The sequence below is a fragment of the Ochotona curzoniae genome, unplaced genomic scaffold (genome assembly GCF_017591425.1).
Source record: "Ochotona curzoniae isolate NIBS_2020 unplaced genomic scaffold, NIBS_Ocur_1.0 contig_883, whole genome shotgun sequence".
Classification (NCBI taxonomy): Eukaryota; Metazoa; Chordata; class Mammalia; order Lagomorpha; family Ochotonidae; genus Ochotona; species Ochotona curzoniae.
In genome coordinates this window covers 68,797,757-68,811,609 of record NW_024466599.1, presented here as the reverse complement: position 1 = coordinate 68,811,609, position 13,853 = coordinate 68,797,757, and the positions used below count along the sequence as shown (strand labels likewise).

General features: G+C 39.5%; 1 protein-coding gene across 1 annotated transcript in view; it reads left to right on the top strand.

Moving 5' to 3' along the window:
* TMEM131 (transmembrane protein 131) overlaps nucleotides 1-13,853 on the top strand; it is a 157,640-nt gene that overhangs the window by 44,813 nt on the left and 98,974 nt on the right. Inside the window, exons 2-3 of the mRNA XM_040993760.1 lie at nucleotides 9-70; nucleotides 13,267-13,307. Of these exons, the coding sequence (XP_040849694.1) occupies nucleotides 9-70; nucleotides 13,267-13,307 (103 nt within the window). The remainder of the gene's footprint in view (nucleotides 1-8; nucleotides 71-13,266; nucleotides 13,308-13,853) is intronic.

Sequence of the window (13,853 nt, the reverse complement as noted above, 5' to 3'; positions counted from 1 at the left end):
CTTTGCAGCATTCATTCAGTCCGAGAGTATAATAGAAGTACTACGTTTTGATGATGGAGGACTACTACAGGTAATTGTTTTACATTGAAGTGCTTGTGCTAAGCCTTGATGAATGTCTGATTATTATTGTTTTTTAAAGATATAACTGATTTCTCTAATATATTTTGTGAGCTTTATTTGCATATAGGTTAGTAGAGTCATTAGCATTAAAAAATGTGCCTTAACTATCTGAATTATCTTTTGGATTAAATATTGCTTTGGAACATGAACTCATTATAGCGTTAAAGCCAGTAAATAAATGAAGTGTTCATGGCTCTAGCAAATACGCCTGTGGCTTTGAGGGCTGGAGGGGGAGGCAGCTCAGGAGTAGGTGCTCCAGGAGTGGATGCTCCAGGAGTGGGTGCTGGTGAATTAAATGTTAGACCTCAAAATATTCATCTTGGAGAAAATCCTACCGGCAGTGACAAGTACTGTAGTTTTCACTTGTATTATCCTTGAACTTGTCACCCTGCACCATAGCTTTGACTATATTATGTAGTCAATGAGAACATGTAATCTGACGATGATTGTGCCCTTGCTTTCAGTCCTAGTTCAGTTATTACCAGGAAGTGCTCCTTTTGACCTTCTCATCTGAAAATCAGTTGTAGAATTTCAGAGCCCAAGCAGAGAGCAAAAGCCGTTAGATGTACCTCTGATTTTTTTTGGAACTGGGTGTTTTTCTCCTTTCCTCCAAACCTCATTTGTATCCCGTGTTTGTCATTGCTTGCCATCATTTGTAAATGGTAACATCATTTATTCAAGTGCCGTGCTATTGGGTAGCCTGCCTGATCATTGTATTTATTTTATATTCAAAGAAAATGAAGGTTTGAGTTAGGAAAGTTGCCCGGGATGCTTTGTGTCTGTGGTGATGGAATCATCTTCTCGCTTCAGATGGGATTGTTAATCTCACCTTACCTGATACTGCTCAGGATGCACAATTTCCTTACACATAAATAAATAACCTAATTCTGAAAAATATATGTATTTCCTGTAGTTTAAACTAAAGGCAGGAAAGGAATAATTAAATTAAGATTAAGAGTAAATAATTCCCCCAGGGTCTTGCAGTGGCATATCTCTTTGTATTTTAGCATAGATACAGATTTAAGTTTCATACACTAAGTGAATCAAGGAGAATGAGAAAAAAATAAGGCTTTTTAACACTCTTTTCCTCTAACGATGAACCTTACATATCTTCTGGAAGACAAGCTTTGCTTTTCTTTAAATTTGTAAGTAAATTTATCACTTATCTTTATGAGGTAGTGGGAAATACAGCAGGCAAGTAATTGCATGGTACTTGCAGAAAGTCATTGCTTTAATATTTTAAAATTAAATTTGAAACGAATAAACTTTGATTTTCCAAAGCCATATTGCTAAAAAGTTATCTAGGTTTCTTAGTTCTTTATCTGTTTGGGTGAGATTCATTCACAAGAATGTGTATTTTAAATATCTTCCTTGAGGTAGCTATTTGTGCAGTCTGTGGCAGGCAAATTGGGATTGCAGTTCTGGAAAACTCCGTAAGTGGAGTTCCCTTTTTGGTTAATAGGAAGGATCTGTATTCCTTACCAACCAGACATCTGGATTACAAGTTGATAAGCCATTTTGATTTGAGGGAAACTGTCCATCCATTTCTGCATGAATTTGGCCATGGAAGGGCCTGTGGACTGGGATACAGTTTGGTCAGCTCTGGTCAAATGCTTGGATGAGAGTTTGGTTGATTGGAACTCCAAGGAAAATATAATTTTAGCCCCCCAAAATATTGAGAGCAGGTGGTATCAGTTGGTCACTTGAGCTTTAATAAATCTAAAACTCTTGCAGAGTATCTCCAATGTTGCAATGTTGGATATGGTGTTAATATATCTTCAAATCACTTGATTAACTTTTGAATGGAAAGAGTTCATGTTTAAATCAGTTTTGATGTTAAAGAATATTTCCATGCAGTCATTTTAACATATTATTCTGACCATTGTTGAAATAGATCCTGATTTCTTACGGTACAATTAGAACATTAAAAAGTACATGGAGCATTTCTGTGGTAGGAAAAGCATCAAATTTCTCCAAATTTAAGCTAAGCAGGGAGAGCTTAAGCAAAACCTTATTTAACATTATTTAAGCAGTGAAGTTTTCCGAATAGCATTGCTTCTGAGATCTGGAACTATTAACCTTCATGTAACTTGATCACATTAACCTTTTTAATTGTCAAGAATAAAAATGGCAAAACTCATAAAATCTTGCTGTGAATGTTAGACTTATCTACCTTATTTTTGTAAGTAAGGAAAGTAAGGTTCATAGAAAGTAATTTGTTCAGCATTCATTTGCTTTTGAAGGAGTACAACATTTAGCAGGTATTTGCTATATAATGATCAGACATGATAACCCTATGTGCCTGTTTTCTGTAACTGATGCTTTGGCCATTGGCATTCCTGATTGACAAAGCTGTTAAATTTGGCATCTAAAATGTACAAAGATCGCATGATTCCTAATATGGGCATGGACACCAGGCAATCCGCAACTGTACAGAAGCAGTTTGCATTGAAACTCATCACCATAGGATGTTCTGGTCAATATCTCAAACATTCATTCCATTTTGACTGGTCAGCATGGTTGGTTTTTCCTAACCTAACCTTTTGAGAGATTATAAAGTGGGTTAACCAAAAGATACTGTTTCACTTAGTTGTGTTTAAAAGCATTAGCCTGTTTCCTAATCTAACTTTGTTATAAGTAAAGATCAAGTTTAGGAGAAGACTGGTTACTGTTTTTCCCACCATTCTAACAGAGTAATTGGATATGTCCTGAGATGTTCAAAGGTAGGCACCAGAATGTTAATGGGTTGGAAGCACGTATAGCGTTTTGTCTTTTGAAGTTTGTAGTTAAAGGAAACCAGATTTTTTTATAAAAGATTTATTTATTTTTATTGGAAAGGTGGAAATACAGAGAGGAGAGAGAGAGGAAGAACTTCCGTCCAATAGTTCACTCTCCAAGTGAGCGCAGTGGCAGCAGCTGAGCCGATCCGAAGCCAGGAGCTCTTCTGGGTCTCCCACACGGGTGCAGAGTCACAAGGCTTTGGACTGTCCTCAGCTGCTTTCCCAGGCCACAAGCAGGCAGCTGGATGGGAAACAGGGCTGCTGGGATTAGAACCCGTGACCATATGGGATCCCGGGGTGTGCAAGGCGAGGACTTTAACAACTATGCTATTGCGCTGGGCCCAGGAAATCAGATTTTACAAATGGGATTCTAGCCACTGAACTAGGGACGCTACATTGATATTCTAACAAAAGTTAACCGCAGTCCTAAATTTCAGGGTAATTTTCAGGTTTTCCCTGAGACTTTATCTTCTGAGCATATTTCTCAGTATACCATACTTTCCCCTGGATTTGGAAATTTATACATTTTGTAGACTTTAATTAATTAATTTTTTTCTGGGTTGCTTTTTCTAAGATGCTGTGTGCTGAGTGTGATTTAAATACTCATTTTCACTGCTGAATAGCATCCTATTATGAATTCGCTACAATTCATGTATGATCTCTTCTGTTCGTGTACATTTTGGCTCCCCCTAGGTCTTGGCTATTTCGAATAATGCTGTCTCTTACAGAACATATACATGCATTTCTGGTGGAGTAGAGTATAATTGCTCTGCCACAGAGCATATGGATCTTCGGTGTTAATAGTTCAATGAAGTTTTCCAAAATGCTTGCTTCAGTTTACAATCCTATCATTAAGAGTTCCTCTCTAATACTTTAATGTATTTGCTTTCTTTGTTTAAAGCTGTTCTGAAAAGGTGGTCATAATATCTCATTGTAGTTTTATTTGTGTTTCTCTGCTTGCTTATAAATCTAAGCAACTGGTCATGCTTATTTTACCATTTGGATAATCAATCTCTTCCGCCCATTTTGTTGGGTTGTGAGCCTTTTTTTCCCCCATTGTTTTGTAGGAGTTCTTCATAAAATTTGGCTACAAGCTCTTTGTTGGAACCCTGACCCGTACCAATAATACAAATTAATTCCATGAATAAGCTCTTTCTTTGTTTTATATGTATATTATAAATATCTTCTCTCCCTTGACGAAATTTTCCTTTTTTTTTGTTTAAGATTTATTTTTTTATTGAGAATGCAGATATACAGAGAGGAGGAGAGACAGAGGGGAAGATCTTCTGTCTGTTGATTTACTCCCCAAGTGACTGCAATGGCCAGAGCTGAGCCAGTCAAGCCAGGAGCCAGGAGCTCCTTCTGGGTCTCCACGTGGGTGCAGGCTGCCAAGGCTTTGGGCCGTCCTCGACTGCTTTCTTAGGCCATAAACAGGGAGCTGGATGGGAAGCAGGGCTACCGGGATTTGAGCCGGTGCACATATGGGATCCTGGGCATTCAACGAGAGGACTTTCAGCCGATGAAATTTCCTTTTTATTGATGCAATTATGACTGCTGATGAACAGAATCTTAATCTTAGTGCAGCTCAAGCCTTTTCTGTTATATTTAATACTTTGCTTTTTTGAAGAGACTTTTCTATCCCAAGGTCATAAAAGTTATTCTTTGTGATTATTTTCTAGAACCTAGATTTTTACTATTTTGCCCTTCACTAGTAGAATCACAATTTGTATGTGTAATTAACTTTTGTTATTGGGAAGTCAGGTTTGTTTCTCCCATAGATTTGACTGTCTTTATTGAATATTTCCCGGTATTTATTTTTACCAGTACTATCCAGCAACATCTTATTCATGAATCAAGCACTCTTACATGTGTGAGTCTGTGTGTGGACTCTGTTTTGTAATTTTTTTTTCTATGACAAGATAGAAATGTCTCCTGTCAGCTGATTAATTACCAGATGCCCACAACAGGTGGCATTGGGACAGGCTGAAGCTAGGATCTAAGAACTCATTTCAGGTCTCCCATGTGATACATAAACAAGTGCTTGAGCAGTCACCCACTGCCTCCCTGGAAGTGCATTAGCAAGAAGCCCCAGAGCCTCAAGCCCAAGGCACTATGTCGTGGCATCTAAACTTCTATGCTAGATTCCCAGCCCAGTTTTATATTGGTCTACTGAAGTCAGTTTCATACTATTTTAATTAATATAATCTCAAAGGAATGTTTATTTTTGTTTACAGGTTTTGTTTTTCTCTTTTTAAAAAAATGAATTCTGTCTTCCCTGAGTGATTTAATTCTTTTTTTTTTTAAATGTATTTATTTATTGGAAAGTCAGATATACAGAGAGGTGGATATACAGAGAGGAAGATCTTCCGTTCGATGATTCACTCCCCAAGTGAGTGCAACGGCCGATGCTATGCTGATCCAAAGGCAGGATCCAGGAACTTCTTCCGGGTCTCCCACATGGGTGCAGAGTCCCAAAGCTTTGGGCCATCCTTGACTGCTTTCCCAGGCCACAAGCAGGGAGCTGGATGGGAAGCGGGGCCACCGGGATTAGAACCGGCGCCCATATGGGATCCCAGGGCGTTCAGGGCGAGGACTTTAGCCACTGCGCCATGCCACCGGGCCCAAGTGATTTAATTCTGTCTTACTTTCCTCTGCAATAAAACTGGTGGCACAGAAGGAGTTTGAATAACCCATTCAAAACTAACATTAGGAATGGTTGTGTAACTTATTGGAGAAGACTTTGGCATCCTAATCAGAGTGCCTAGGTTTGCTGCCTGATATTGGCTCTCAGATCGGCTTCTTGCTAATGCAGACGCCAGATAGTAACAGAGCTTGTGCAGGTGACAGGCTCCTTCCATTGATATGAAAGACCTGGACTGACTGCATTCCTAGCTTTGGGCAGGCCTCACCCCATTGTGACCGTTTGGAGAGTGAACCAACAGATGGGAGCTTTGTCTGTGTCTCTGAAAATGAATACATTTAAAAAAAAATGTTAGAAATGTGGTACATTGTGATACGGCAAGTTAAGGCACTGTTCGTGATACTCAAAATCCATATAGAAGGGCTGGTTTGAATCCTGGCTAGTCTGCCTTGACCAGCTTCCTGTTCATGCCTCCTGGAAGGCAACGGGTGATGACTCAAGTGCTTGAGTTCCTACCACCTACCAGAAGACTTCATTGGAGTTCCAGACTCCTCGTGTCAGGTTAGTCCAGCCCTGGATGTTGGCAAGCATTTGGAAAATGAACCATCTGTTTGTCTGTTCTAAAGTTTGGAAGTTGATGAAAATAAATTAAAAAAATAAACATTCAAAAATCACAAAGAACACCAAAAATATTAAAATGGTCTTAAAAACATAATGAGAAACTTAATTTGTTATACAAGAATAAATTAAGAGTCATGGACTTAATGTAAAACATCACACTGCAATTTAAAACCTTTAGACAGCATAGGAAAAAGCTGCATGGTACAGGGCAAAGCAAAGAGCCTTGATATAGGAAATATTATTAATAAAGGAAAGATGGTGAACTTCAGAGTTGCTCTGAGAAAGAACATGTGAGGGTACAAAGACCAAACATACAAGATATTTGCAAGCCATGTATTTGATGAAGGACATCGTTTCTAGAATCAAAATAACTCTGAAAACATAATACACAAAATATCCAGACCCATAGGATATAGGCAAACAACGTGGACACGCATTTCATTGAAGGGACTGTGTAGATGATACAAAGAAATATGAAAACTGTTAGCATCATTAGCCATTAAGAAAATGTGAATTAACTTCCCTTCCCTGAAATGGTGTCTCCACCAAATGCTGGCAAGGATGTGGAGACCAGGTCACTCATATTACATGAGTATATAAGTAGTAAAGCCACTTTGTGCAGTTTAGCAGTTTCTTACAAACTAAATATGCAGTTATCATTAGACTCAAGAATATCACTCCTGGGTGTTCTTCCATAAAAACAAATGTTGATGTTTGCACTAAAACCTGAATGTAAATGATCACAGGAGCTCGATTTTGCAATACCCCAAACTGTCAGTAACCAAATATATATCAGTAGGTGAATGGTAAAACAAATTTGTTAAAGCTAAAAAGGAATGAACTGTCAACACACAGAGCAGTCTGAATGAGTCTCTAAGGTGAAAAAAGACAGTCCCAGAAGGTTATATTGATCATCCAATTATGACAGTTTTGAAATGGTAACTCTTTTGGACATGAGTTAGCTAAGCAGTGGCTGCCAGTTGTTAGAGAAAGGAGGAGGTTAGGTGTAGTTTCTCTGTTGGTGGGGTTGATGACTTTGTTGAAAAGCAAGTGAATGTACAGGTATGGATCCGTTTCTGAACTTTCTCCAGTTACATTGATGTATTTGGTTATCTTTTGCCAGTGCAGAATTGTCTTGATTGATTTAGCTTTTTAATAATGTTGATATGCGGGCCTGGCGGCGTGGCCTAGAGGCTAAAGTCCTCTCCTTGAGCGCACTGGGATCCCATATGGCTGCCGATTCTAATCCTGGCAGCTCCACTTCCCATCCAGCTCTCTGCTTGTGGCCTGGGAAAGCAGTTGAGGACCGCCCAAAGCTTTGGGACCCTGCACCCGCGTGGGAGACCCAGAAGTTCCTGGTTCCTGGCTTTGGATCAGCGCAGTACTGGCTGTTGCACTCACTTGGGGAGTGAATCATCAGATGGAAGATCTTCCTCTCTGTCTCTCCTCCTCTCTGTATATCTGACTTTGTAATAAAAATAAGTAAATCTTTAAAAAAATGTTGATATGCAACAGAAAAATTACTGCTTTATCTGCTTTTAAGTGTTCAGGTCAGTGAGCGTTATTATGTTCACACTGTTGTGCAGTCATGACCATCGTCCCCTAGAACTTTTTCATCACATACTGAAACTGTTCCCATGAAACAATAGCTCTCCATTCTTCCCTCCCATTAACTCCTGGTAGCAACAATTTCACTTCCTTTTTCTCTGAATTTCGTTATTCTGGATGCCTCATATAGCTGTAATTATGCAGGTTTTTTTTGTTTGTTTGTTTCTGGGTGATTGGTTTACTTCACTTAGTGTAAATGTAAACTTAATCTTCAGGTACCACTCATTCTTGTATCGTGCGTCAGAATCCCCTTCTTTACTGTACCACATTTCATTGACCCACTCCTGGTTACTTAACTGTTGTGAATGAAGTTAGTGTGAACACAGATTCTTTTTTTTTTTTTTTTAATTTTTATTATCATTTTATGATACAGTTCCATAAGCAATGGGATTTCCCATATCCCTTCCCCAATTCCCTACCCCCTCATTGAGTTCCCCTATATCATTACTGTAGTATAGTTCTTCATACGCAGTCATATGTGCATTATTGAGGGTGGGGACAATGGTAGAGAGTCCAGCATCTTCCAAGATATAGTTAACATTTTCATTGAGAGTACATTTTTGTCTGGAAGTAGAGATGCATACTGCATTGTATCCTCACATTTGGATATGATAGTCTCCATTACACAAAATAAACAATAGGAAGAAAAAAATTATCAACACCATGAAGTTAAATAACATGCTACTGAATGACTAATGTGTCGCTGAAAAAATGAACAAGAAAATCATGAACCTTCTTGAAGAAAATATGCTGCTCTGATATGAGTCATTAAAGAATTTAATGAGGAAGAGGTGAAACAAAAAAAAAATCAGCAAAATCAATGAGATATAGTTACAGCTAATCTTTGATATGTCTCATGTAGGCAACAAATAGATGGGTTTGGTTTTTTTAATCCAGTCTACTATTCTATGAGATTTGATTGATGAGTTTAAACCATTAATATTCGTTTATATGAATGGGTTGTAATTTGGTCCTGTCATTTTAGCAATGAGTTGTTCATTGACTTAGTCTTCTGTGGTTATTTTACTGGGATATTCTCCACATTTGCCTTTGGTTTTGGTGTGCACTATTCTTTTTTCTGTCAAGAAAACATCTTTAAGTATCCTCTGTAGGGCGGGTTTGGAAGAGTCATATTCTTTTAACTTTTCTTTACTGTGAAAGAATTTTATTTCATCTTCAAACAAAAAGGAAAGCTTTGCTGGGCATGTTATCCTGGGCCGACAGTTTTTCGTTTAGAATCTGGAATGTGTCGCTCCATTCTCTTCTTGCCTGTAGCGTTTCCAGTGAGCGGGTTCCTGTGAGTTTAATTGGCATTCCTTTACATGTCAGTTGATTTTTTTTTTCACATACACATTTAAGGATCTTTTCCTTATATTTTATTGAAGAGAGCTTGATTATCATGTGTCTTGGTGATGATTGCTTTTGGTCAACCCTGTTGTGAGTTCTGTGCCCCTCCTGGATATTGTTTCCCAATTCTTTCACTAGATAAGGAAATTTTTCCCTTATTATTTCATTAAATAAATACATTTGCAAACACAGTGTCTGTTTCTGCATCTTTTGGGACTCTCATTAACTCTTATATTTGGCCTTTTAATGGTATCTTTCATTCTTGCATACTTTTTTTTAGCTTGACCCAGTTCTGCTTCTAGCTTTTTGTTTGTTTTCCCATGGTGACAGGAAATATCTTCCAATTGTGAGATTCTTTCTTCTCCTTCCTTTATTCTATTTTGGAGACTCTCCACTATACTTTTAAGTGGCTCCACTGTATTCTTCATTTCTGAAATATCAGCTTTCATTTGATTCATTTCCTGTGTGATGTATTCCTTAAATTCTTTGAATGCCTGCTTTACATGCTTCTCGTTGTTGATAAGAAGTTTTATAACAAGTGTTTTGAATTCTGTATCCCCAGTTTCTTGATATATTCTTCAGCTAATTCTGAGGTTGGCAACGGCTTTTGTTCCTTTGCAGGAGAGTCTTCAGTAATACTCATTGTCCCTTTGTCTCTTCTTTTGCTCTTGGTCATTGTACTTCTGGTTAGCACATTCTCTCTTTGGAGGCCGGTTTCTAAGCTATGTCACCCACAGGTCTACAGTTTGATTTTCCTTATTGCAGTTGGTACACGGCTCTTTGATTATAGTCACTTGTGCCACTCCCTCCAGCGAGTTCCAGGTCTGGTTCTTATGTTAGATTTCCACCATAGTCTCCCTAGCCGCAGCTTCTGGCTCTACTCTCTCCACCTCCTGTGATCCTGTGCTGGTACTGTAGCGTTGTCTGTACAGCATTTCTCCCAGCTGAGGATGGAGCAGGTCCCAGGATTAGGGAGACACCAGGTGTCCTATATAGCTGGATTATTGTTGGTGCTGATCTTGCCAGAACTTGTTGGCTGTTAGTTTTGAGAGCCTATGATGCAGTAGTGCATGTTATTTTCCTTGGGACCAGTGCAATGCACTGAGCTCAGTGAGTTCTCCCCGAGCTCAGCGCATGTGCAGCTCACTGTTGTCCCTGTAATGTTAAATTCTTTACTACACTGTACAAAATGGCGCCTGATGTGCCAGTACTAGTTTTCTTGATCTGCTGGCCTTCAGATCTAAGGACTGCCTGAATCTGTCTTGGGTGGAACCTGTAGGATGCCAAGTTGTTACAGTTCACTCAGCCAGAAATGAGTTCACTCCTTGCCTAGTGCATGTGTAGTATTGTCCTTAGCCCTTGCTCCTTAAACAAAATGGCACTTGATACGGCTCTAGGGGGCAGACTGGGTTGTGAAATCCAACCTGTTCCCACATCACCTGTCTGGGATCTGCTGCTCTGTCACTGCTCCTGGTGAAATGAAACAGACCAGGTGGACAGGTATTAACTTTGTCCTGGTTCACCTCCTAAGCTCCCGATAGACATCCCTTCCCACCTTGTTGCTAGTGTAGTTCTGGCTGCTGATGCAGTTCGGATCACCACTGTCTAAATGCCACTGGGGTATCAGTTACTGCAACACCACACCGTTGTTTCCGTTGCTTTCCTGTGTCTGTCACTCTCCAGGTGCCCCTCTGCTGCTGTTCTGTCCTCCTCTGTTTCCTGGAATGTGCCCTTTCTGCTTCACACTGGCTAATATCCATCCGTTTAAACGTGTTCTTACCCTATTCTGCCCTCTTGATTCTCCAACATAGATTCTTAAAATATCTGTTTGAATCCCTGCTTTTGTTTCTTCTGGGCATATACTCAGAAGTGAGATTGTTGGATCTTACGATAATTCTGTGCTTAATTTTTTTCAGAACTATTCTATAATCTCTGTAGGTGCCACTCCATTTCACCTTCTTGCCAACAGTCTTTCCACATCCTTGCCAACTCTTTATTTTCTGCTTTATTGTTTTTCTTAAATAATAGCCATCCAATTGGCTATAAAGTATTATCATTGTGGTTTTGATGTGCTTTTCCTTAGTAGTTAGGAATGTTGAACATCTTTTCTGAATTTATTTATTTGGGAGAGAGAAATAGAGGAGAGAGAGGGAGCAAGAACAAGAGCAAGTTCCCAATTATTGATTTAATTCCCAAATGTCAGCCAACAGCCATGGCCTGTGCAAGGATGAAACTAAGAGCTCGGAAAGAACTCAGTCTCCAGGTCTCTGACATGGCTGGTAGAGCCATCACTACTGCCTCCCAGGGTATGTGTTAGCAGGCAGCTGGAATCGGGAGCCAGAGCTGGAGCTCGAACCCAGATGCTCCAATATGGGATTTTGATGTCTTGACTGGAAGGTTAGCCAATAGGCTAAACAAGTCCCCTGTTAAGTATCTTTTCTTGTTTTCTTTGCCTTTTTTTTTAAACTCAGGTTTAGTTTTTTTATTGTTACTGTTTATTACTGAGTTGTGGTTCTTCATAGATTCTAGGTATGAATCTATTATCTGATACATGATTTGGATATACTTTCCATAATGAAAAGTTAAAGAAGAAATTATTTTTTAGTATGGAAAATATGAATTCATGAATACCCAACTCACTTATCACTTAGACCTGACAGTTAACATTTTTCTGTTGCTTTATCTGTACACACTGTTGTATCACTTAAATAGTTTTTAAAAATTACAGATCCATTTATACATTATTGCATATGAACCTTAAAAGTCATTTTTCTTTTTTAAGTTACTAGTAACGTCTTTAATATCTTTTACTTTTTTAATTTTTCTCTGCTGTACTTTTATATTCTGTATTTCATAAGGTTATGTTTAGACAGGGGGAACTTCCATAGGTTTGTGAACAACAACAACAAAAAAGAAATTAAAAAGGTAAATATAGAGGTTGACATTCAGCTCCGTTTCCAATTCCAGCTTCCTGCTGATGGACACTCTGGGAGGTGCCAGGTGATAGCGCTCATATTTGGGTTCCTGCATCCATGTGGGAGAAAAAGGCATTTTTCTATTTCTGCCATACATACATGTTTTTCTGACTATATCTTCTCAAAACTGCCATTTCAAAATAATATTCATTAATGGGGAGGGAATGCCACACTAGTCCTGTTTTTAGAATTTTGGTGTAGCAGCTAGCGTTTGGGATAGCTTCACCAGTGTGTGCTGTAGAGTGCTGGTGTTTTCTGCTGCATCAGTGGGAACTGCAGTGACTCCATCACCTGAACTCCAGCAGTTCTTGACAGTTTCCTCCTACTTCTTTTGCTCTCCTCTAATCTAGCTGGAACATTTTTAAAAAACTTTGATCATGTCATCTCTTTCTCTTTCAGATCCCTTGTGTTGCAATTAGAGTGTACCATGTGAAACCTTGTATAAGCCAGCCTCTGGGCCTCCTCCTAGGCTACAAGCCCCCCTTTTCCTCTCCTACTCTTCTCTCTGCCCTTCAGCAGCCAGGCTGACCTGCTCTCTGTTTCTTGAACCCAGTATGCTCATTCCCATACCAGGGCCATGCTCGCACTGTTCCCCATACCTCACCTCCTCCCCCGTCCCTCCACAGCTCTTTTCTCACCATTCAGGTTTTAATGTAAATGTTCTCTATTTAGTCAAGCCTCTCACCTATGCATGTCCATTCCACAAGACTTCTGTAACATTTTCAAAGGCCTTTTCAGATGTCCACATCTGTATTTAGTTCATAAATGACGGTCCCGCCCCCTCTCCCACTCTTCTTGGAGCTCTGTTGCCATGGGGAGCTGGGCACCAGCCTCTGGCACATACTGTTGGTTGGAGATGAACAGCCAGAGGCACGTGTGGCTTCACAAAGTGATCGAAAGACTACTGTTCTCACAGGTTACACTAGCTTAGCAGACTTGTCTAGCTCAACTGCACTACCTTGCGTTACCTCCACATGTGTTTAAATGATTACCACTTAAATTATGAAGTGTGTCCAGTCAGTTCGTATGATTCTGAGATTAGGTTTAATTTGGAAGCTTAAGTGAATTTAAAATCTGAGTTTGAAAGTACAGTAAAATGTTTTGGTTAGCTCATATGTCTGTAGTTGTAAAAATTAGTTTTAATATTTTCATCATTATTTTGTTCCTTTTACAGACTGAGACAACACTTGGACTCAGTTCATATCAACAAAAAAGGTAAGGCTTGTAAATTTGGTAAGATACTAACATTCTTTCAGTTCCTTCTGGGGGATTCCTGTGGTTCTCCCTTTCTCTTTCCCCTTTACTATTTTTGGCAAAAAGGGAACAACAAATTATAAATCATACTGTAAAATGTATTTCCACATATTGTGTATGGCATCATGGCTTAAATCTGAATTTGCATGTGGTGCAGTGTGTGGCATCCCTCCGCTGCCTTGTTCCCAGGGCTTGTCCTTGGAGCTCAGGTCTCCTTGCTGTGTAAGAGCAGCAGCCTTGGTGACTTCCCTTGGGGCTCCCTGCCTCTTGTGGCCTGATCACTGCTACCCACCCTCAGTTACTAGGGCTGCTTGCAGAGTCCTAGAGACACTCAGAGCCATGAAACGCAGTCTGTGCCTCAAAAACCGTTTAGACACAGCTTCCCTATGATGGTGGGGGTGGGGCTTTGTTATATTTCCAGCGAATATATACGTGTGTGAAGATAATCTCCCTGCTCACCACTGCATGTTTCTTGTTCTTTTGGTACCTTTTCACATCCAAGACAAG